Here is a 20,697-nt window from a genome sequence, read left to right as displayed (position 1 = left end):
GTAGAGAAGGGGCGACTGTGCGACGACAAGAGAGGGATTGTCGAGTCTCTAATAAAATTTTTTATCTCACCCCACCATGAATTTTTTTTTTTTCAAGATTCTTTCAATTAAAAACCACCGAGAACCCCCACATGGGTGACGCATAGGCTGATTAGGTGAGACTATGAAATGGAGCTTCAAGAACAAATTTATAAAAATCACTGATGAATTATTTTTTATTTCTCGTGAACAAATGAAGCTTTTGCAGATCATTCTTCAATTTAAAAGCTAATGAACTGTTATTTATTTTTCATAAAGGATATTTCGTCGGTTTGATCCATTGATTAATCGTGTGTTATGTCAGAGAGACAATAAAAATGCGTGAGCGCGGGTGTGTGTATATATATACATATAAAAAATATTATAAAAATTTATTCGAGTACTTGTTTACACTGGCAGCATGATCTCTATCTCAACGATTCCTTCAGTGAATTCTTCGTTGCTCCAATATCTGAAAAAAGGGATGAGAAGGTGATAAAAAAATTCTCATTCATTGAAAAGATTGAAATGTCAAGAAAAGAAATCGGTTTTACCTCAGTAAATTGTCGCCATTCAGAATCCTCAAGATTCTGCTTGATTTTCATAAGAATATTCGTTGGGATTTCTGGTGGAACCATAATAGCCGCATTTTTTGCCATGGAAATATATTGAACTTGTAATAATTGATCCACCGAAGGTCTAGCCTTGGGATCATGTTGAAGGCACTTTCTGATGACGTCAATTAGAATAGCAGGAACGGCTTCCACATGAGGTGGTAACGTGAATGAAATTTTAGGGTTTGGATTGGTGATGGCATTAATTTTAGCCCATTGCTGACGAATATTGTGAAATGGAGTATTTCCATACACTAGACTGTACAATATACATCCGAGAGACCAAACATCCGATTTGTAACTTATTTTGTGTTTAGTATTCTGATGAGGAGAGTCCCCAGCACCTCCAACATCCATAAGTGCTTCAGGGCTTATGTAATTCAAAGTTCCCACCGTTGTATTTTTAACAATGGATGTCATTTCAGCATTTAAAGTTGACGATATACCAAAGTCAATCAATTTAAGTCTTCCTCGAACGAGCAAAAAATTTGCTGGCTTCAGGTCCGAATGAATAACTCCATTATCGTGAATATATTTAACTGCAGTGAGCATTTCTGTCCAATAATAAAGTATCATTGTCAGTGGGAGTCTTCGTTTTTCAGCTGCTAATGATTTGAGAAATCTGCTGAGATCCGTATCACCCATTTCCATTACCACGTAAATTGATTGATTTTTAATTTCATGGTCATACATTGTTACTACACTCGGTGCTTGAAGTTTGTTCAGCATTTTTATTTCATTCAAACAACTCTGTGCACTCTCCTGATCCATTCTCGCTAAATTCACATATTTGATGGCTTTGAGTTCGAAATTGGAAAGATCTTGAACTCTGTAAACCTCTCCACTCATTCCCTGGCCCAAAGTCCCAAGAATTATGTACTCTTTTCCTTTGATGACCATTTTTTTCCCATAATGTGTTGTTGTTACAGCCGGTGCAGTAGGAATAGAAATAGATTGATGAAATTGTTGATTTTCATGCTGTTGTTTCAATGGTGCAGTTGGTTTAATTACTGGACAATTATTTTTCTTCTCGTTCACTTGAAAATCTCGCGACGATTGCTGCTGCTGCTGGAGCTGTTGATCAGTTTTCTTTTTTATTGGTAATTCTGGGGGAATCACTGGACCTATATTTTCTTTCAGTTCATAATTTTTAGATGAACATTCAACAATCCTTGATGGCGGGATTTTATTTTCCAAGCAGAGTTTCTGCTTCGCAAAATTCTTATCACTGTGCGAAAAATTGGCTGGATATTCATTCATATGTCGTGATTGTGGTGGTGGTGGTGAGGGTGGTGGAGGTAGTGGTGGTGGTGGTAACTGCTGTTGTTGTTCGGATGACATTGTTTCTTCCAATGGTCGTCTCACTCGTTTTTCACAAGTTTTAAGCTTCCAGGGCGGATCATCATTCGGTATTCCAGATTTTCCAGGAGTCTCAATGTCAGATTCAATCCTAGTCTGTAGGGCTGTGTGCATTGCACTTCCATGTTTCCATGTGGCAAATATTGAAGCTGGTGTTTGTTCACGACTCGTTGAAAAATCACTTGTTTTTCCCTGCGGTGTTTGGAACATATTTCTACGTGAACAGGATGGTACTGGCCTCTTACTTCCAACTGAAGAATATAATTTCAAGGGAGTTCCTGGAGCATTGATAAGTCCCGGATCCGCAGCGTGTGTGGAATTAATTCGTTGTGAATATCCACTGGGGAAAATGCCAGCATCTGATTTATAAGAAATGACTCCATGAATGTGTTTATCAGTCGTTAAGTGGGTAATGTCTTTACCTTCGTGCCTTGTTATATTGTGCTGTTTGACGATGTCACATGAGACCACAGGAGCTGCCATTTCACATCTCAGTGATGTTGATTTACTATTAACGGACTGTACTGCTTTGATAGATGAGGCATTTGATTCTACCGGGACTTGTGGTATTTCCGGACCAGGAATAATCCCAACTCTCGATCCATCAGCCTTTGCTTTGACGAAATCAGACGTAAATTCATTGATGCATGAAGATCTCTTGGTCATTTTCTTTTGCTCGTCATCGTCATTTTCTGAATGCACCAGCTCCTTAGATGTTGAAGCTCTCCTGATATTTTTTTCCACTGCATACTTTTTCCAACTCAAATTTGAATCAGAAGTATCTCCAGGTAAGTCTGACAATGGTCTTGATCCGTTCGATGTCAGGTGTTGTCGATTGGGACATTTTTCCAGTTTATCATTTGGAACTGCCTGACACTCGTCCAACTCATTGTCCTCTTCTGAATCGTCATTTTTATTATTGTCAGAATCATCATCCTCGTTCTCATACATATCCAACAAATCTTTTATCTTTATGGGTTGGAAAATCTGTTTTTTATGACATTCTGAATTATCACTGGGGCTGTGTTTTGAATTTTGACAACTTTCACTCATCTCTCCACTCATTTCCACTGATGTATGTTACACAAGACAATAATAAATATTAAAATCACTAATTATTACTTTCTCAATCGATGATTCTTTTGTCTTCACGCAGATCAAAATCAATCTTTTCCACTTGTCATATTCCAACCTCACTTATTTTACCACCAACTTGATGATTTTCCTGTTCTTAGTGTCTCAATCAGCTTCGAATATAGATCGATTTTCATTTAAATTACATGAGAAAAGCAGATGTACAACAATACAATACTATTGAGATTGGAGTGATTGAAAAATTAAAATTTAGCAATGAGATCTTCAATCAACGGAACAATTTCAATGTATACACATAAATTCTCATATATGTATACACACATATTTAGCTGCACCCGTTGTTTGTGTCTCGCATAATTCAAATACTAATGCTGAAATACAATTGGCTGCATAACAGAGAACGCCGACAAACACCGGTCCCTTCAGCCAATCAAAAACGTCCTTTAGTTATTACTAACAGTCGTCCTGTGGACGTGGGGGTTCTGCCTTTGACGCACAGAGGTCGCCACTTACCGATACCCTGTCGGTATGAGGGTTCCGTCCGTGGCCACAATTCCCATTATTTATTTAAAAACCAAAGCTGTTTGAGTCATCAAACAGCTGGTCAATGTTTACGGAATAAATTGTAGAATTGACGTGTCAATTCATACAACTCCCATTTTTTCCCTCAGATATTCCGCTTTGAGGCGTAATTTTCAGTTGTTTTTTCCGATAATTTTTATTCAATTTTTTAATCAGCATATAATTAAATAATTCCAACGGAATATTCAATGGGTTTCCGCATTTTTTGTGCGAAGTGTTTCCAATTCTATCGCTTGAACAAACAGTAAAAAATGGAAATTTGCTCCAGAATAGCCCAAGTTAATTTATGCGTGTGATGGACACATCGCCGGAAGAGATGTGTCATGTCGCAAAATCAAAGGAAAATGACGGACCGTTAGGGGAAAAACTGGGCACGTGCGTAGAAAAGAGGAAAACTCGTGTATTTACATACGATTGATTGATAATAATGATCGCTCGCTGGTGTTAATCGCCAATGAAGACGATTTCCCTCAAGAACTTATCAATCAACAGGAATAATGACTTTGCTGACGATTTCGCACCAGTAATTTCTTCGAAAACGTCGAGGCGCTTGTGTAACATGTATTACGATAAACTTCTGCCAGCGGTAAATAATTGCTGAATTATTATGGCATTGTAAATACGACGACCGGGAGGTCTGTTATTTTTTCCTCCTCCAGGCGCCAGGAGACACGATTTTTCCTGGGTCCGACCGAAAGCCAGGAAAACGACGGAGTTGGAATGACCAGTTGACTTCCTTGGTGGTGGGGAACACGTGGTGGGATTCCCCTTGCTGGCTGATCCTGGGATTAACATAGGGGCAGCAGCAATGGAGACTGTCGATGTTGGAATAGTAATTCCTGAAGGACATTTCCGGAGAGGGGAGAGAGTTGGCCTATTAATAGTTGTTTTAGAAGTAGTTGTCTATGAGGAAAGTTTTCTGCGAGGATTTCAGGATAAGTGGATCTGCGGAAAAATTATAGTTGATGTTGATGGGATGTTTTAACTGTAGGAGAGTCTGGAGGGGAAAATTTTCCGATGCGTTGAGAGAATATTTGGGAAAAATTGCGGAGCTTTTCGGGGGATTTCGTGGGAATGGAGGGGAAGGAATTTGGAATTTTGGGGGAATTCTGGGGTTCAGGGTTGGAGAAAGGATGATGTCAGGTAATTTTTGGGGGATCAGGGAAATTTATCGGGGAATCGCCGAATTGTTGGTCTTCAAAACGGAAAATTGTTGAACGTTCCACAATTTTTTAAAAGATTGTGATGTATTTTCTATTTTCTGTGATATTTGAGAAACAAGAAAATTCAGGAAAAAATTGAAGATTTATGTCATTTTGTGTCTGAATATTCATGTTCCATTGAAAATTTATCCAAGTGACGCACATAGCTAACTAATGACCTTACATTGCAATACTATTTACACCGTTGAAGTTTGTTATTGTTGATCTTGTCAAAATTTTCACGGAAATTCCTGTGCTATTTAATAATAAAGAATTATGGAATTGTACTCTTTCCAAAAAATCCCTTAAATATCCCACCATTTTGCAATCGCGTAAAAGTAAATAAAAATTCGGAAAACAATTTTTCTCTTAATCTACAATGTACGCTAACACCCTTCCCTCCGGCTGGTGCCCTAGAGTGACGCGATAGCATGGCGTCATCGACGATAATCTATCACATTACATTTCCATGTTGGCACACTAAAACAACAATCGAAAAGCTCGTGACCACCCCGTTCTCCGCCCAGTTTTTCCGTCTTAAAAAAATAAATTAATTATATTCCGGATGATCCACCTCCACCAGACCAATATCGCAAACTTGTTCGTCCACGCGACCTTGACTCGATGAATTCATAATTAAATCTGAGAATTACAATGAGGATTTATCAAATCACTAATAACAATAAAGGAAAAATTGAAAACCAGTTTCTCTGTCTCCGAATATTGTCAATGCGCGAGAAAAACTGAGTGTAGCGGACGTGGACGTGTCCCATTGCTATCAGTCCTCCTCCTGCACTGTGATGGACAAGTCGAAGGAGATGCGCCACCATGCTGCATGTACAGCAGGCAGCAGAAGACTACGGCAAACTGCTGCGGCTATCATAGGTAAGGGCCAATTTTATAAAAACCCAATCAGCACGTTTTTCGAAACTTTTGATTCAAATTAATTACACGGAGACTCGAGAATATTTATAAATTTTTTTTTCTGCATAAATATTCGTAGATCCTCCACAATTAAGTTCAAGTCCTGAATAATTTCCAGCCACTCAATTCCCCCCCGATTTTTTCCAGCCAATTTATCCGGCATCGCAGGTGGCATGTTATCAGCCTGGACAGCACCAATAATTCCCCAACTGGAGAAAGAAACGACTCCAGTTGGTACTCGCCCATTAACGCAGAATGAAATCTCATGGCTGGGTTCAGTGACAGGACTGACGTCTTTAATTGCCCTGTTATTCTACGCAGTAGCAGTGAAGAAGATCGGTAATAGAATAATGGCCTGGACAATAGCTATTTCCGCTGCCAGCAGCTGGCTCCTCATATACTTTGCCCAGGATTTTTACTACCTCTTGGTAGCACGTGGCCTAGCTGGATTTGTCTGTGGTATAACGTTCTCCATGATTCCGGTCTACATCTGCGAAATTGCTGAGGACTCGATCAGAGGCCAATTGGGGAGTTTCATGTCCTTTGGCTTCAATGTGGGTACCCTGGCGTCGTTTGTTCTCGGCGCCAAATTGTCTTATCATGCTTTTGCGTTGTGTGGACTGGTTGTGCCGGTGGCATTCATCATAGGATTCATTTTTCTTCCTGAATCACCGACACATCTCCTGAGGAGGGGGCACGTCGACAGAGCTACGAGGTAATTGTTGAATTGTTGGATAACGGGAAGTGTCGGTTTGGATGAAAGACATCCCGAAGTTTACTTTACGGATGACATCAAGCCGTAGAAAATATATTTTAATTGTATTTTAATTAATTGGTATTTAGCTCTCTGATGTGGCTGAGGAGCAACGACAAAACGACAGTTGATTACGAATTAATGCAGATCGAGAGGCAGCTCACGAACAACATCGGTAAATCAGCTGGTTTGAAAGATTTATTCAGAGACAGAGGAACGTTTATGGCATTGATCATATCAGTGACTCTGTTCGCTGGACAACACACCTCTGGATATGCTATTTTGGTAAATTATATTTACATTTAATTTTTTCAAGTCTTAATATTTTTGATCTTCGCAAAATCCCCCCAAAAATCATCATTTTCGACTCCTCCTCAAAGTCGTCCTTCACTTTTTCAGTTCTCCTACACAACTACAATATTCGACAAAGCCAAGTGCTCGGTGGATCCCGATCTGGCATCAATAATCATCGCTGTTATCCAAATCATCGGTTCATCGACGTCATCCTTGACAATAGAAAATCTGGGAAGGCGAAAGCTGGTGATAATAGCCTGCATGGGAATGATAATCAGTCACTTCGGTTTTGGAACATTTTTGATCCTCCAATCTCGCCACTACGACTTGTCGGCGGTGTCCTGGCTGCCCCTGGTCACAATGTCCATCTTCGCACTGGCCTTTTGTGCAGGATTGGGCCCACTGACCTCCACAGTCGCATCGGAAATCTTCAGTGCAGATATCGTGAGCCTCGGCCTGTCAGTCTCTCTCTCCACTGAATTTATTTCCAATTTTTTGACAACACTAGCTTTTCCCTCGATGACTGCTGTATTTGGCATGCACGTCAGCTTCTTCATCCTGGCATTATTCACGGGTTTCACACTTGTAATTATATATTTCCTTCTGCCTGAGACGAAAGGACGATCGAAGCTGGATATTTTCGAAGAATTGAATGGACAAACAAGGAAACGTGAGTTCAGGTCTGTACCTCTCGACGAGGAAAGTGTTGAGAAGAATGAGTTCTTGCAACAAGCGATTGAGTGTAATGGACTGGCCGTTTGAATTTTCCCGCCCCAGGGATGAGAGCTATTCCGCACAAGTGTGAGAAAATTCATGGAAAATTCCTGATATCAATGACTGAACTCAGAGTTCAGCAGCGAAGTGGTAAAACGAGAAGTCACTTCCGACCGTCGACGGTTTTTGACGAATATCTCGAAATTTAGGGGAGATAGAAAAATTTTTGATAGAACATTTTTTGTGGAGAAAATCGAGCTCTAAAACAAATGTCATTACGAAAATTCCGCTACTCCCTCGAGATTCTGAGATATTCCCTAAAAATCCGGCTTAGAAGTAAGTTAACGATATTGTTTTCCCACTTCGCTACCGATTTGACTCTGCGCTGATAGCAGAATTCGGTTGATATTACCGCGGTTCTTGTGCAGATTCTGACCTCCCGAGTTGCTAAATGAAGTTGTCAAACACTTATTAATCATTCACGTCAAAGCCAACTGCGTTTATCTTAATGAAATCCACAAGATCGGCCGATTACTGCGCATTTGGTCCATCTAAATATAATATTTCAACTATTTTTCAAGGCTGCTGCAATTCGTACGAGATTTTCATCGTCAGAATGAATGAACATTTATAGACAACTTATAGGACATTTCTAATAACTCATACACTCACAGTATGAGTTCAGTTTAGGCAATTGCGGAACATCACTTCGCACCGATATTTTCCTCATCTTTTTTCCGCCAGATCGTTTTACATTGGGAAAATGATATGCCATCTACAGGAAAAAGGAATTTATTATCATAGCTGACGTAATTGTTGAGATGTTGAGTAGTCTGTAATGAATAAACCACAATGTTGTTATATGAGTTGGAATATCATTATTATCCCCGCGATGTTTTCCGGAAAATTCATTTCATTTTACTCCTGCCATGACGCGTGTTATAATTTCTCTATTAATCATCTTCTCCTCGTTTGAAAAATCTAGTGGATGATTTTTAGTCTTTCGTGCGCTTATCAAGTCAACAAAGTTCTTGTAATTTTCCTGCCATCTGTCAATGATAGGCCTTACATATAATTAGCGTATATTTCCCTTCGATTCCCACTGGCACAAATCGAGCGAATTATATCAGAGATTGCCAGGCAGTATTGCCAAGTGGTAGCATGCATAGTCTCACTCCTTGTTGACAGATGTGATAATCCCTAATGGGCAGTGCCAGAGTCTCGTCCAGTAATTTAAGAATATCCAAATAAGCCTTTAAGGCCTTATTATGATCGCCATCTTCGAGATGCCTCGAGGCCAGTTTAAAAAGTGCATCTGTATCCTGCAGGGCTTTCAGGCCTTTCATGATGTTGGTGCTCTTGCCACATTTGGAGCAGTTCAACATGAATTCGTTTATGTCGACGTTCACTGAGAGAATATTACCGCAGATTGGTCCAGTTTCACATTTGAATCTGGGGGATAATTAACCGAGAAGATTTAGAAAGGAAATGATATTTTGAAATGTCCGGGGATTTTTTAAAATTATTACCTCAGAATCTTGGGATTTATGTCTTCCAACAGCGGCCAGGTACCGGCGCAAGCTTCACACCCGCAGTCGAACCAGTACTCCAATCTCAATTTCCTCTGACGATCGGCTTTCGATTCAACAGTGAAAATGGGCCCGTAGTTGTCACAGATTTCGGTTCCTGCTCGGATCGTTCGTATCGCCCGCACCACCATCGTCTTTCCCTCGAAGTACCTTCAAATGTGAATAATCATAATTTTTACGGTGCACAGCAGACTCCGTGAGACTTCAGGTTCGGAGAGATCGGAAAATCCCCCGAATTCAGGGGTTCGGGAACAGATTGGTCAGACGGAACCAATTTTTCTTATTTTTTCTATAGAAAGTCCGAAGAGACAGTTGTGCGATAATTATTAATTAATCGTCACTCAATTAATCAACTTGTCGACTCACCGAACGACCCCAGGATTGCAGGAATGATTCAGAAGGGCGGGCGTGCAGAACAAACCCCCAGCGATGAAGTTACTCTTCGCCCTCTTCAGGGTTTTATCGTTCCTCGGCTTCACCAATTCGGATATCTCGTGAGTGTTGAACTGGAGGAGCTGTAAATGGTGGAGGAGGAGACCGCCGAGGAATGCCTCGTCCTCGGTGAGGGTGTGTTCAGCGAGGTCTGGGGTTTTCAAATCCTCGGGGAGGTAGGGGCTCTTCTTCAGAACCCGGAGGAGCCAGGCCGCCATGTACGCCCTGTGGAAGAGGTCTTCTTTGGTTCTTTCACTCTCGTGCGTCACTGCAGAGGAAAATATCGACTCGCTTTTATTTTATTAGAAATTATTTTCTATTTCAATTTTTTCTTCCGCGAAAAATATTTGCGGAGAAATATCTTTTCCCCTCCATTTTCTCTACGATTACCCATTGAATGAAAAGCCATGTAGTCACTCCCCCTGAAGGGATGCTCCTTGGAGGCCTGGAACTTCTTATCAGACCTCTCTATCTCGTCCTTCAACTTCCTGAATTTCGCATAGGGCTTCTGAACCACCGCCTTGATCGCCAAGAGACAAGTTATGGAAGCGTTGGACAGCCACAGCGGTCCCAGGATGCTGCACTCGCTGGAGTGCGTTTGTGCGTCTGTGTCGCGGCATTTTGCGCTGCAGTAGGCGACCAGGGCGCACGTATCGCACGCCGCAGGAAAGGGTGCGATATTTTTCTTGAAGCAGTAGTGACAGTTTGCCAATCTAAAATTTATTGCAATTTATTTTTCCACGTGTTAAAAAAAACAAGAAATGCAAATATCCCACCTGTACTCCCCAAGTACTGCAGCGCAATGGGGCTTCTCCACGATGATCACTTCCCCCGGCATGATATCCCTCGTCGCGATCCCATGTCTCCCAATATCTCCACCTGCATCCCTGATTTCCACCGCAGAACTGGCGCCCGGATAGGCTGGATTGATGTCCTTAATTACTGGAACCGGAACCTGTAAATCGTCCACTTCCTTCGGCGCTTGGTTCACCGGGGTTTTAGGTTTATTGGCCTCAGTGAGCTGCTTGGACTTCTCCATCATGGCCAGCATCAACCTGATGTCGGACTCCAGCTTCTGCTTGCGCTCCAGGGGGAGCTTTGCGTGGTCCAGCGCTTGGAGAGTCCTCCGGAAGGCCTCCACTGCCGCCGGATGGTTGTTCATGGCTAAGTAACACTTCGCCCGACGCTCCTCTATTTTGTAACGTAATTCCTTGGGGTAACCGATACGCAGGGCTTCCTCGATGTCCTTCAGGGCGAGATCGTAAAGCTCGAGGTTGTTGAGAGCAGCTGATCTATTCGCTAGAAATATTCCTAGTTCTACGAACGTAAAAATTATTTTATTTATCGTTTAAATTTTATTTATTGTGTATATCCTACGGTTTTTATTAAGTTAATTTGTTTGGGTTGAAAAAATTCGAGTTTATTCTATTTGTTATTAATTATCTAAAAAATGCGGTACATTGTGAGCTGACCTTCTCTAGGAGTTATGAGAACAGCATTAGAATAAATTTCCAGAGCTTTTAAAAAATTCCCCTGCGCGTAGTACTTATTCCCGGACTCTTTGATCTTCAGAGCTTTCTCGAGACTCTTCACCGGAGCATCTTCGATCTCCAGTGGCAGTACATGAGCCTCCGGGTACTTGAGTATAAAAGCCACCCTCTCACTGTTCCTCTCCAAATTCCCGAAATTCCGGAAATCCTCGTCGGAAATTGTGCGCCTCATCGCGACCAAATTCGATCTAAAGTAATTAGCGATTTCAATATCATCGCCCTCCATTTTTGTCTCCGATTAGCAAGCGCTTGAGACCCGTTTGGAGACGTTTGACTTTTGCTCAAGGGAATAAACCGAACGGTGATGACGACAAGTCACGATGAACTGCCCCTAAAAAGACTCTTCACTATTTCCGTGCACTCTATTTCTGATTCTTCGAGGCGCGAGGGGAACGACCACGCGGTGGGAAATTCTATCATTATCTCATCCCCCAGGGGTCAATAATCCGGACACAATTTTGTGCTGTTCATATCACTTTTTATATTAAATTCAATCATATTAATATTCGTTATAATTACTCCTCGTGTTTCCCAATTTTAACGATGATAATGCGATTTTTGATGATCTGTATTTCGATCTGTTGTACATAAAAAATTGGGTGCTGTTACGGTATGTTATAATACTATAAACGTAAGTACAATATATACAAAATCTTAATTTACATTAATACTTAATAAACAGGAGTATAATTTCATTATTAATAAAGTAATGAAACAATTAGATTTTTTGTGGTTGAATTTTTCGGGATAATATCACACAATTAATTAGGGTTTTGATTGTTCATTGAGATTTAAGAGAAGAATGTTTATAATAAATTGTAAATCGAGAAGGAAGAGAGGGATTTGTTTAATGAATTTATATTCGTGAGGAATAAGAATGACAGTTGAAGCTGTAAAATGTCAGATGGATTCGTGCAACACAATCTAATATCAAATTTTCTGTCATTTTGCATTAACAAATGGAAGGGAGAATGTACCGGAAATTCAAGAAATTACAGCATTTCTTGGTGAAAAAACGGAAAAATTGAAGAGAATGAGAATTTTCTACTGAATATTCACCGGTGAAATAATGAATAATTAATATCATATCATAGAGTTACGCTTAATCTACTTAACGAAAGCCCGCTTTCACATATAGTTTAACATTTTCAATAAAAATATTCAGAAGTCGTAGGAAGCCTCGTCGTCCTCTTTGGACTTCGCTCGAAGTCCTGTCTTGTAGATTCCCCCAGCAACGATTCCACCGAGCATTGGTCCGACCCAGTAGACCCAGTGATTGTTCCATTCCGTGAGAATGACTGCTGGTCCCAGGGTTCTTGCTGGGTTCATGCTGCTCCCGGTTATCGGGACAGCGGCCATGTGGGCGACGGATATCGTCAGGCCAATTGCCAGAGGGGCCCAACCCCGAGTGTCCGGTCTCTTGGGGTCCGTCACCGCGTGGACCACGAGCACCAGGAGGAACGTTACTATTGCCTCCATGAGGACAGCCTGACCTCCATCAACGTTCGCACCCAGCGTTGTCGCACCTAATCCGTCAGACTGAGCCGTCGACGGAATGACGACCTGAAAAATAGGGATTTTATTTTTTCTGGAGTATTAAAAAATAAAGTTCAGGCAATTTTTCATCCATAATATAATATATAATATATATGTCTATATTCAGATGCATAATATACTTGTTACGATGGTATTCTAAATTTAATTTTGTATACAACGATTTTCCGGGAGAATTTCCCTTTTGAAGAACCGATTAAATTTATTCCAATCGTTTTGTTGTATCAAAGAGATAATCAGCCGTTACTTAATTCCCAAGAATTTGTAAACGATCTGATATCACCCTCTCGACGAATTCCCATCATGACAAGATAATTCGACCATGAAAAAACATTTCGACAGGTGTAAAATGTAAAATTGTTTCCTCGAATACCGAAGTAGATAGATGATATACCGGTTGTCTGTGATGTAACGGGCACCTTCCACTTGAAACACATAAAAACCGGACCGTTGGAACCTTGACCTTGCACAGTGACACTTTAATTGAGTCTCGAATCTCTCATTCAAATGATCAGTCTTTCCCTGTGTTTTTGTTTCCCGGAAATTATTATCGTTTTTTTATTATTTATTGTCAGCGATATCTTCCCTTGAATTTTCCTGAGCAATAAATTCCCTGGATTTACCCACCTACTGCATATGAATTTTTCGTATGGAATATTAACTATTAAACATTCCCATAAGATCCGTCCATCGATTAATCGATTCTGGGGTCAAATAGGATCGATCAGAACCGAAGAAAAACCCCAGAGAAATGCGATAAAATTTTCTACAGCGGTTTTTCCCCCATAAATTTTTTTTTATTGTTCTTATGGTTATTTTTAATCTTCACTTGATCATCCAGCACTCTCTCTTTTTCGATTCTTCTTTCAATAAATTTCTTGGAAGGCGAGAGGGCGCGGCACATGTGCAGAATTGTCATTACCCAGCTCCGATTAAAATCAAGAGGAATACAAAGTTGCTTGAGAATTTTAATCAGATCGAGTGATCGCGTGAGTATTTTTATGCTCGCCTTGTCAAATTCACTTCTCAGAATGCGCGGCAAATTTTAGGAGTTCCATTCCTCTCGTGATTGCGATGAATTTACATAAAATGAGAGATAAGTTACACATGAATAATTGTAATGCGGTGATAGTTATCTTATTTTTTTAATTCGAAGGTTCCATTTGAAATTTTTATCGGAAAATCTGGCGACGTGATTGCACTTTATTTATGTCTTCTGTATTATTCGAGACTCACCGAGACGTTTCGGAATTTTTTAATAACATTTTCGAGCAACAAATGAAATTGGGATTTTTTAAAGAAGAACCAGAATTATTTCGCAAATATTCACTTTTTAATTAACGTTTCATCAGGAGAATTCCTCGAAACTTCATCCTACCAGCAATAACTCCACTTTACGACTTCACGGTTTAAATCATCAAATTATCGAGTCTCTTATGTCACACCTAAGATTCATCATTTACAAAATAATCTCTCCGAATGATTCAATTTTTCATCTGAAAATGGCTCAACTATGCTAATGTGACTTGATGAAATGCTAATGAATTCAGTCAGTCCAAATAAATCACTCGGTCGATCTCGGGCCCATCGAATCCATTAAGAATGCATTCACCTTTCAGTCCGACTCAATATGCAATAACGTATCATTGTCCGGAGCTGTAGATCATAAAATCAAAAAAAAAAAACTAATAACTCACCTTCAAAACAGCAGCACCAGCGATTGCCCCGCAGCACTGACACACCACGTAGCACAATGCCTTGAGAACACTGCAATTACCACTCGCTAGAAGACCAATAGTGACAGCAGGATTGACATGACAGCCGGAGACGGGTCCCAATACCTAAACATGATAATGATAATTGTCATTCGTGAGGATCCATTAGGCGTTCGATTCATTCGTCATCGGTTCGAGTCATTAATCAGGACAAAAGGCTGTCTTCGTCATCATGGAAGAACGAACAAGTGGAAAATTGCTCTTTCATTAATAACAATGCACTTATTGTTAATAATAAATTGGTAATAAAGTATTGAATTATCATTTCGTCACGCGAAGAAAAAAATCCGGGAAAAATTGCGGAAATTTGTGGAGCTGTCGCAGAAAATTCTTGATGGCTGTGAGCTCTGGTTCCGGTGCTGGTCCCCGAATTTTTTGGGCCCAAAAGCCCTCACCTACTGGCACCCGGAGTTTTCCGGGGTGATCGAGGATTTTTCAACGGTAAATCCAAAGGTGTAGTCTTGATCGAGGCGGCGATCCGATTCGGGTGTGCGATGGACCCGGTGAGATGGTGCGCAAACGCAAGAGATCAGCACACGGGGGACCCGGCAACCCAGTTCTCATGCACGATCACAAGGTCTCTGACAGCCCCGGGCACTATCCGAGAGTACACATGCGCCGGCATGTTGACTATTACGCAATTCCGTTCCTCTGTTTTTTTATTCTTTTATTTTTCATCAGTACGAAGATCAGTGGATTTTTCGAGGTTCATTCAGGATTAATAACTTCGGGGAATAATACAGGCCAGCTCATGATATCGAGTTAATGATTGAAATGAATGGAAATAACGTGTTGATCACGTATTAACAATTTTTTGTCTCAATTTTTTTTTTATAAATAATGTAACATTTTTGGTTTTTCAAGTCTATCATTCCTGAGGGTAATGGAAAGCTGGAGAAAATTAAACATTAACTTGATGTTTATTAATGAAATATTTGCGGGAATAATCGTCGCAGAAACAGTTGATTACAGTTAAATTATTGAAATTGTAATTTATTTTCTATGAGTCCCAGTCCCTGGACCCGCTGGCCTTCTCGTCAACTCATTCACAATTATTACGCACGTGATGAATTGATTTATCACATGCATCGACGCATCCGACAATACCTCGATAATGAACGGTAATTCATTATGGAGGGGCCAGTGTCCTCAATTTGATACAATGTGGGCATTTCCAGTGAAATATCTCCATTTTTTCTCTCATTTTATTCTCACTCACGTCCTCAGGGCATTTTGACCCACAGCCTCCAGTCATCGGGGCGCATTCAACGCTCGCTTTTACGGACAATCACCCACGCATTCCAATAATACCCAGAGAATGATGAATCTCCGTATTGCGAAGTCACTCATTTGTCAGTTTACGATCACAACTGAATGGAATTGAATTCAACAATAATTTACGTTCCAAGCGCATTAGTTTATTGGATTTTGATCTATTGGTCGTTCGGAATTTCTCACGAATTGAAGAGAAAAAATCCGAAACATTGAGGCAACACAATATATCACACCAATACATCAATAAACAATTAAAAAAATAATTCGATTGAATAAGTAATTAAATTCGAATTTTATTCAATTTTTTTGTCTTAGGAAATCTTTCCACTAAAAAATTATATAATTCAGGGATTTTTCATCAGATTTTTTCTCTCCGGATACCTCACTGACCCCGACCGCGAATATCCTGGTGACACAATCGACGTTGACGGATACGTTAACACCTCGCACCGATAAATTCTCATCTCCACTTTATTTGTCACAGGGTAAATTATCACCCACTGAACAACATCAATTACTCAACGGTTTCCTGTCGATCCGTTCACGACGATTAGTGAAATATCGCTTCCAGCGATTACCATAAACCATATCGAATCAATCAATTTCTCACTGCAATTTCAGCTGAACAGTAATTTACCGGTTGGAAATATTAAGAGAGAAGAATCAGAATCGCATTTAATTTCAATGAAAACTATCTCTCTCGACATATACATATTTATATTATATTATTAAATGCGCAGATTATATATCACACATTCCCAAACACATCTTCATGTATAAATAATCAATAAAAAAATTAATTCCAGTGGAAAACAATTTCCAATCTCCCTGAATGCCCTCAAGAGCAACAGAATTAACGCAACCTCTACTGTAAATGTTTAATAAACCACTCATTCTCGTGGAAACATTTTGTTTAATCTTCTAAACAATAAACATTTATCGCATCTCACACTGATCGTTGATGGGACAATAAAGATGTAGCAAATCCGTCAATGAAACTGTTCAATCATTCACCGTCTGGTGGTGTGGCCAGATACCCGCGGCACTTGGCCCAGTTGGTGAGGTGCATGGCATGGAGACTGTGGACACGACACTCCAGGACAATGATCTCGATGATGACGAAATAAAGAGCACAGGGGAGCGGTTCCCCAGTATCTTATATTCACTTTCAACCTCTTCAGACTCACATTATAACATAATTTCCATTGAATTTTGAGTTCTCGGTGAGATGATTAGCCTCGAGGGCAGCGCTGTAGTCCTCACTCCATTCAGCGAAAAATATTCAATCACAATTACATGCCTCTTTATGTAAAATATGGGCTGAAATAATTTTTAATGATTATTTCGGAATTAATGAGGATTTAAGGCGGAGGAGAATCGCTCTCGTCACTTCGTATTCCTCTGGAAATTAGGGACTTGGGTTTGAACTGTGAAAATATTTTTTTTTTCGACGAAATAACCCGTCTCCAGTCGTTCTCCATTCAAGGTCAATTGTCCACGTATTGTACATGCAAATAATGCGGATGATTCCGATTGTTATTCCTGGGAAACCACCGCTCGACGAATGACATTAACCGACCACTCCTCCAGCTATTCCTTCCTGACGTGCACGGGGCATAGTAAACTGGCATTACCAACAATTTTATAAAATAATCACGCGATATTTGGAGCTGTATGCGACATACGTCGATGTTGATTCAATTCCCCTGGATTAAATGTTGCGCAAAATGTCTAATGAAAAGTTATAACATGAGCGTGTGCAGTTTCATGTTGGTTAATTGATGGAGATTGGAAGTGAGGTTGAGGCGATTTGTGGCTGGTTTTTCGTTCAAAAGGAATGATCGTGAGATTGTGACAGCCGATGACAGAATATCCCGTGCGTGAAGAGAAAAAATCAATAAAAATTATCGGAAAGAAACGTAAACCATCAATTTTGAAGTCAGTTCATCGATTTCTGAGCTCTAGTTTTTTATGAATATCTCGAAATCTTGAAGAGGTGGAAAAATTTTCGTAGAACCATTTTTGGAGAGCTGGTTTTTTCCGGCAAAAAAGGTTATTATGAAAATTCGGCCATTTTGGGTAATTGTTGAGATATTCAACAAAAACAAGACGGGGGTGAATCAATTTACTTCGTTGTACCACTTCACTAGAAAATTATTTACATTTTTACTGTGAAATTTCAAAAAAAATTCCGCAGTTCCCAATAATATTATTTTTGTAATTTTTTACCCACCTGATGACTAAGTTCATAAACTAATGGAAATACCTGTACTCGACTGAACGACGCAAAAATTGAATAAACTTCGGGTGAGGGACGTGCGCAGGAAAAAACCATTAACCAGAACTATGAATTTTTATTAGAAAATTGCTTTGTTGGTTCGAGTCATCTAAACGCAATCAGATGGAATGAATTGTTCAGGGAAAATAATCATCACTGATTACCTCCTGGTAAAAATCCTCGATGCGAAAACGATTCATCTAATTAATGGAATTTTTCACCTGGTCTCTCATAAAAATCCTCCACCGAGATTCTCCATCAACCAATTGTACATTATCCATCGCAAATGTCTGTGATTAACCAACTCACGTAATTACACCTGGAGATGCCAAGAATGTTCCTGATTCCGGGATTCATACAAAGGTAATTAAACCTAAATGATCCCATTGCTGTCAACTTTTGTCTGTCATCCCCAACGACAAAGAAAATTACTCAGATCCCTCTCGACTAAAAATTCCATCTCATCCGAATACAAATAAATTTGCAGACAACAACTGGACAATTGCTCTCAATTGTATCAATTACGATGTTTGTTCGCTAATTAATTACCCATACCCGTCCCAATGAGTTCTCCTTTGCACTAATTGACCCCCCAATCACAATTGTCATAATCATCGCAATAAAAAAAATCCAATACCTCCTGACAAAATTAACTTCAACTCCAAACCCCATTGACTTTCTAACACCAAAAAAATTCCAAAAATGTGCAACTCTGACTGATAAATTCCATTCCCCCCGAACTAGTCCCCCTGTCCCGCGGTAAAAATGACTCATTCAAACTGAAAAGCAAAAGTTAATAAAATAAAACAGTGTCATAAGCGAAAATGGCTGGGCCCAATGGTGGGGTAAAGTCTCGTTGGCAAGTGCACGGGTGCAGAGCACACGCGTCATGACCAACAGCTCATTGGTACAAAAGTTGCGGCAAATGAGTTGGAGTATATGCCGAGTAGGTTGTCAGAGCCTCCAGGGCAAATGTTGCACAATACCGGACAGTTAGACCCCCTTGGGCGAATCGACGGCCTTATTTACCCTTCTCTACAAAGAGGCCCCTGTGTAGCCACCGCCTTTGCCACGTCCAACATCCAAACGAGCGAAATAAAAAAAAAAAATAACAAATGGAGTAAAAAATAAATCATCACCGAGTGATTCTCGCTATTTCTCGAACGGATATCCTCGAATCAGCCGCCGGCTATTCCCTCGATATATCGCGAATTAAATGCTTCACCTCCCCCTCCTCCTACCACCCCTCCCGCACCCCTTGACTGGTGTATAGATAAATGAAAAATAAGAGACTGAAATCAATTTAATCAGTGAGTGAAATAAAATCGAATCAGTTGCACCGATTTGTTGATTTATCGTTGACATATCATCGCGATATATTTTGTAATCGATTTAATTCCGATACAATTCGATGTACATCGTTCATTACAGCAGATTGTGCGTCACTGGTCGTTAACCCCGTTATCAGGTTCCATTAATAATTAGTAATTTTTTTTTAGTAAATTGTCTCATGAATTCAACATAAATTTGTTCGTGATTATTTATTCGTGTTGATGAGGGTGGAAATTACAGGTGGGGCTTGATCGAATGCGGGGGAGGGACTTGACGGAATGATTCGTGAGAGATAAATATTATTTTGTGCTCGGGAATATTTAATTTTTGGGGGGAATTATTTAAGGGGATTATTTTAGTATTTTTACAGTCGAGGAATGACCATATCATTGACTCGATCACTTGTTAGTTGAATTGGCAGGAAAATTCCGAAAAAAATTATTGTTATTACCGTGTGGTAATTCATGTTAAAAAATATCGAGAATTTTCTAATGAGGACGTTTATAGCCTCAAGTATTTAATTGCCGTGCATAATTATCGATGCGGAATCGATGCATGGGAGCAACAATGTTATTCATTTACATGGATATCGTGAATTGTGGTGACTATACCATAAAAAGTCCACGACCTTTTGTCGACAAGAACTATATCAGGGGAAATGGGAGAGGATCGAAGGTGTACATACACTGACATTTGTAAGGAGGATCGTCGGTATAACCTTCGGTCGGTCTTTTGTATTGTCATCTCCATGAAATTGCCAATGGGTAGCACGTGGTGTTGCGGGATGATCACGAGGTGCCTGGCATATGTCTGTTGGAATATTTCTTTTACCGAAAGTACGGGCGGGTTGTGTACTTCGCCAAGAGACTGCCAACTGTGTAATAAATTTGTTTTCGGGGCCGAGGTCGAGTGGGAATTCGAAAGGATCGTTGGAAGATTCAAAGATTCTTCAATTCACTTCTAATCGGTGGGGATGGACCAAACGGGTGATATCCCTGCACCTCCCCCAGCACCTGGGTATTCACCAGATGCGAGGATAATTGAGCCGTTGCATTTGGAATGAAGATCTCCTCGTGGTGACTCACCAGCGCAACAGCTCCAGGCAAATTCGGCGATTGAAAGATCAACTCCGCATTTACGGAGGAGTTCGGAGGTTCATCGGTATGAAATGGGTTTCATCAGTTGACAAGTGGTAAAAATGTTACATTGAGAATTTTTATGGGATCGAGAATGAAATTTCGGTGGGTTGTACATGGGCTATTTATTGGGCTATTGCGCGATCGACCCAGGGGCCATGCAACAATATCCAGGAGCGATTCTCTCGTGAAAAATGGGAGTTTCATAAGACTTGATTTA

The 20,697-nt window shown here is 40.2% G+C and overlaps 4 protein-coding genes across 7 annotated transcripts in view; 1 reads left to right on the top strand and 3 right to left on the bottom strand.

Annotated features, from left to right (window-relative positions):
* Window positions 1–197: 197 nt before the first annotated feature.
* Window positions 198–3,407, bottom strand: Mps1 (Monopolar spindle 1). 2 transcript variants are annotated; one of them, XM_064127806.1, is made up of 3 exons: window positions 2,414–3,407; window positions 573–2,350; window positions 198–490 (listed from the first exon to the last, which is right to left on the bottom strand). In XM_064127806.1, the coding sequence occupies exons 1-3, from the start codon at window positions 3,054–3,056 to the stop codon at window positions 464–466; spliced, it is 2,448 nt and encodes an 815-aa protein (XP_063983876.1). In that variant the 5' UTR covers window positions 3,057–3,407; the 3' UTR covers window positions 198–463. The 2 variants fall into 2 exon arrangements, with proteins under 2 accessions (XP_063983876.1, XP_063983875.1); XM_064127805.1 differs by having other exon boundaries at window positions 573–3,407.
* A 2,134-nt stretch (window positions 3,408–5,541) lies between these two features.
* On the top strand, window positions 5,542–8,419 carry LOC135166096 (facilitated trehalose transporter Tret1-like). The gene is made up of 4 exons (XM_064128067.1): window positions 5,542–5,755; window positions 5,942–6,509; window positions 6,638–6,833; window positions 6,948–8,419. Exons 1-4 carry the CDS (start codon window positions 5,671–5,673, stop codon window positions 7,602–7,604), a joined length of 1,506 nt encoding a protein of 501 aa, XP_063984137.1. The 5' UTR covers window positions 5,542–5,670; the 3' UTR covers window positions 7,605–8,419.
* On the bottom strand, window positions 6,947–12,079 carry LOC135166094 (SET and MYND domain-containing protein 4). Its single transcript, XM_064128066.1, has 6 exons — window positions 11,050–12,079; window positions 10,354–10,894; window positions 9,968–10,290; window positions 9,512–9,845; window positions 9,086–9,295; window positions 6,947–9,008 (listed from the first exon to the last, which is right to left on the bottom strand). The coding sequence occupies exons 1-6, from the start codon at window positions 11,351–11,353 to the stop codon at window positions 8,678–8,680; spliced, it is 2,043 nt and encodes a 680-aa protein (XP_063984136.1). The 5' UTR covers window positions 11,354–12,079; the 3' UTR covers window positions 6,947–8,677.
* A 139-nt stretch (window positions 12,080–12,218) lies between these two features.
* Window positions 12,219–20,697, bottom strand: part of LOC135166097 (aquaporin AQPAe.a) — an 18,073-nt gene continuing 9,594 nt past the window's right edge. For all 3 annotated transcript variants that reach the window (XM_064128068.1, XM_064128069.1, XM_064128070.1), the window contains 2 exons: window positions 14,379–14,522; window positions 12,219–12,690 (listed from right to left, as the gene is read on the bottom strand). In XM_064128068.1, the coding sequence (XP_063984138.1) occupies window positions 12,289–12,690; window positions 14,379–14,522 (546 nt within the window). In that variant the 3' untranslated portion in view covers window positions 12,219–12,288. The remainder of the gene's footprint in view (window positions 12,691–14,378; window positions 14,523–20,697) is intronic.

The sequence above is a fragment of the Diachasmimorpha longicaudata genome, chromosome 9, assembly GCF_034640455.1.
Source record: "Diachasmimorpha longicaudata isolate KC_UGA_2023 chromosome 9, iyDiaLong2, whole genome shotgun sequence".
NCBI lineage: Eukaryota > Metazoa > Arthropoda > Insecta > Hymenoptera > Braconidae > Diachasmimorpha > Diachasmimorpha longicaudata.
The sequence above is the reverse complement of the archived record's forward strand: the minus strand, read 5'-3'. Positions and strand labels throughout refer to the sequence as shown.

Coding starts and splice junctions, on each gene's coding strand:
- LOC135166096 (XM_064128067.1), top strand. CDS start 5,671: ATGGACAAGTCGAAGGAGATGCGCCACCATGCTGCATGTACAGCAGGC. Junction 5,756..5,941: donor AACTGCTGCGGCTATCATAG/GTAAGGGCCAAT, acceptor GATTTTTTCCAG/CCAATTTATCCGGCATCGCA. Junction 6,834..6,947: donor CCTCTGGATATGCTATTTTG/GTAAATTATATT, acceptor TCACTTTTTCAG/TTCTCCTACACAACTACAAT.
- LOC135166094 (XM_064128066.1), bottom strand. CDS start 11,353: ATGGAGGGCGATGATATTGAAATCGCTAATTACTTTAGATCGAATTTG. Junction 10,291..10,353: donor GCAGTACTTGGGGAGTACAG/GTGGGATATTTG, acceptor AATAAATTTTAG/ATTGGCAAACTGTCACTACT. Junction 9,846..9,967: donor CATGGCTTTTCATTCAATGG/GTAATCGTAGAG, acceptor TTTCCTCTGCAG/TGACGCACGAGAGTGAAAGA.
- Mps1 (XM_064127805.1), bottom strand. CDS start 3,056: ATGAGTGGAGAGATGAGTGAAAGTTGTCAAAATTCAAAACACAGCCCC. Junction 491..572: donor AATGGCGACAATTTACTGAG/GTAAAACCGATT, acceptor CCCTTTTTTCAG/ATATTGGAGCAACGAAGAAT.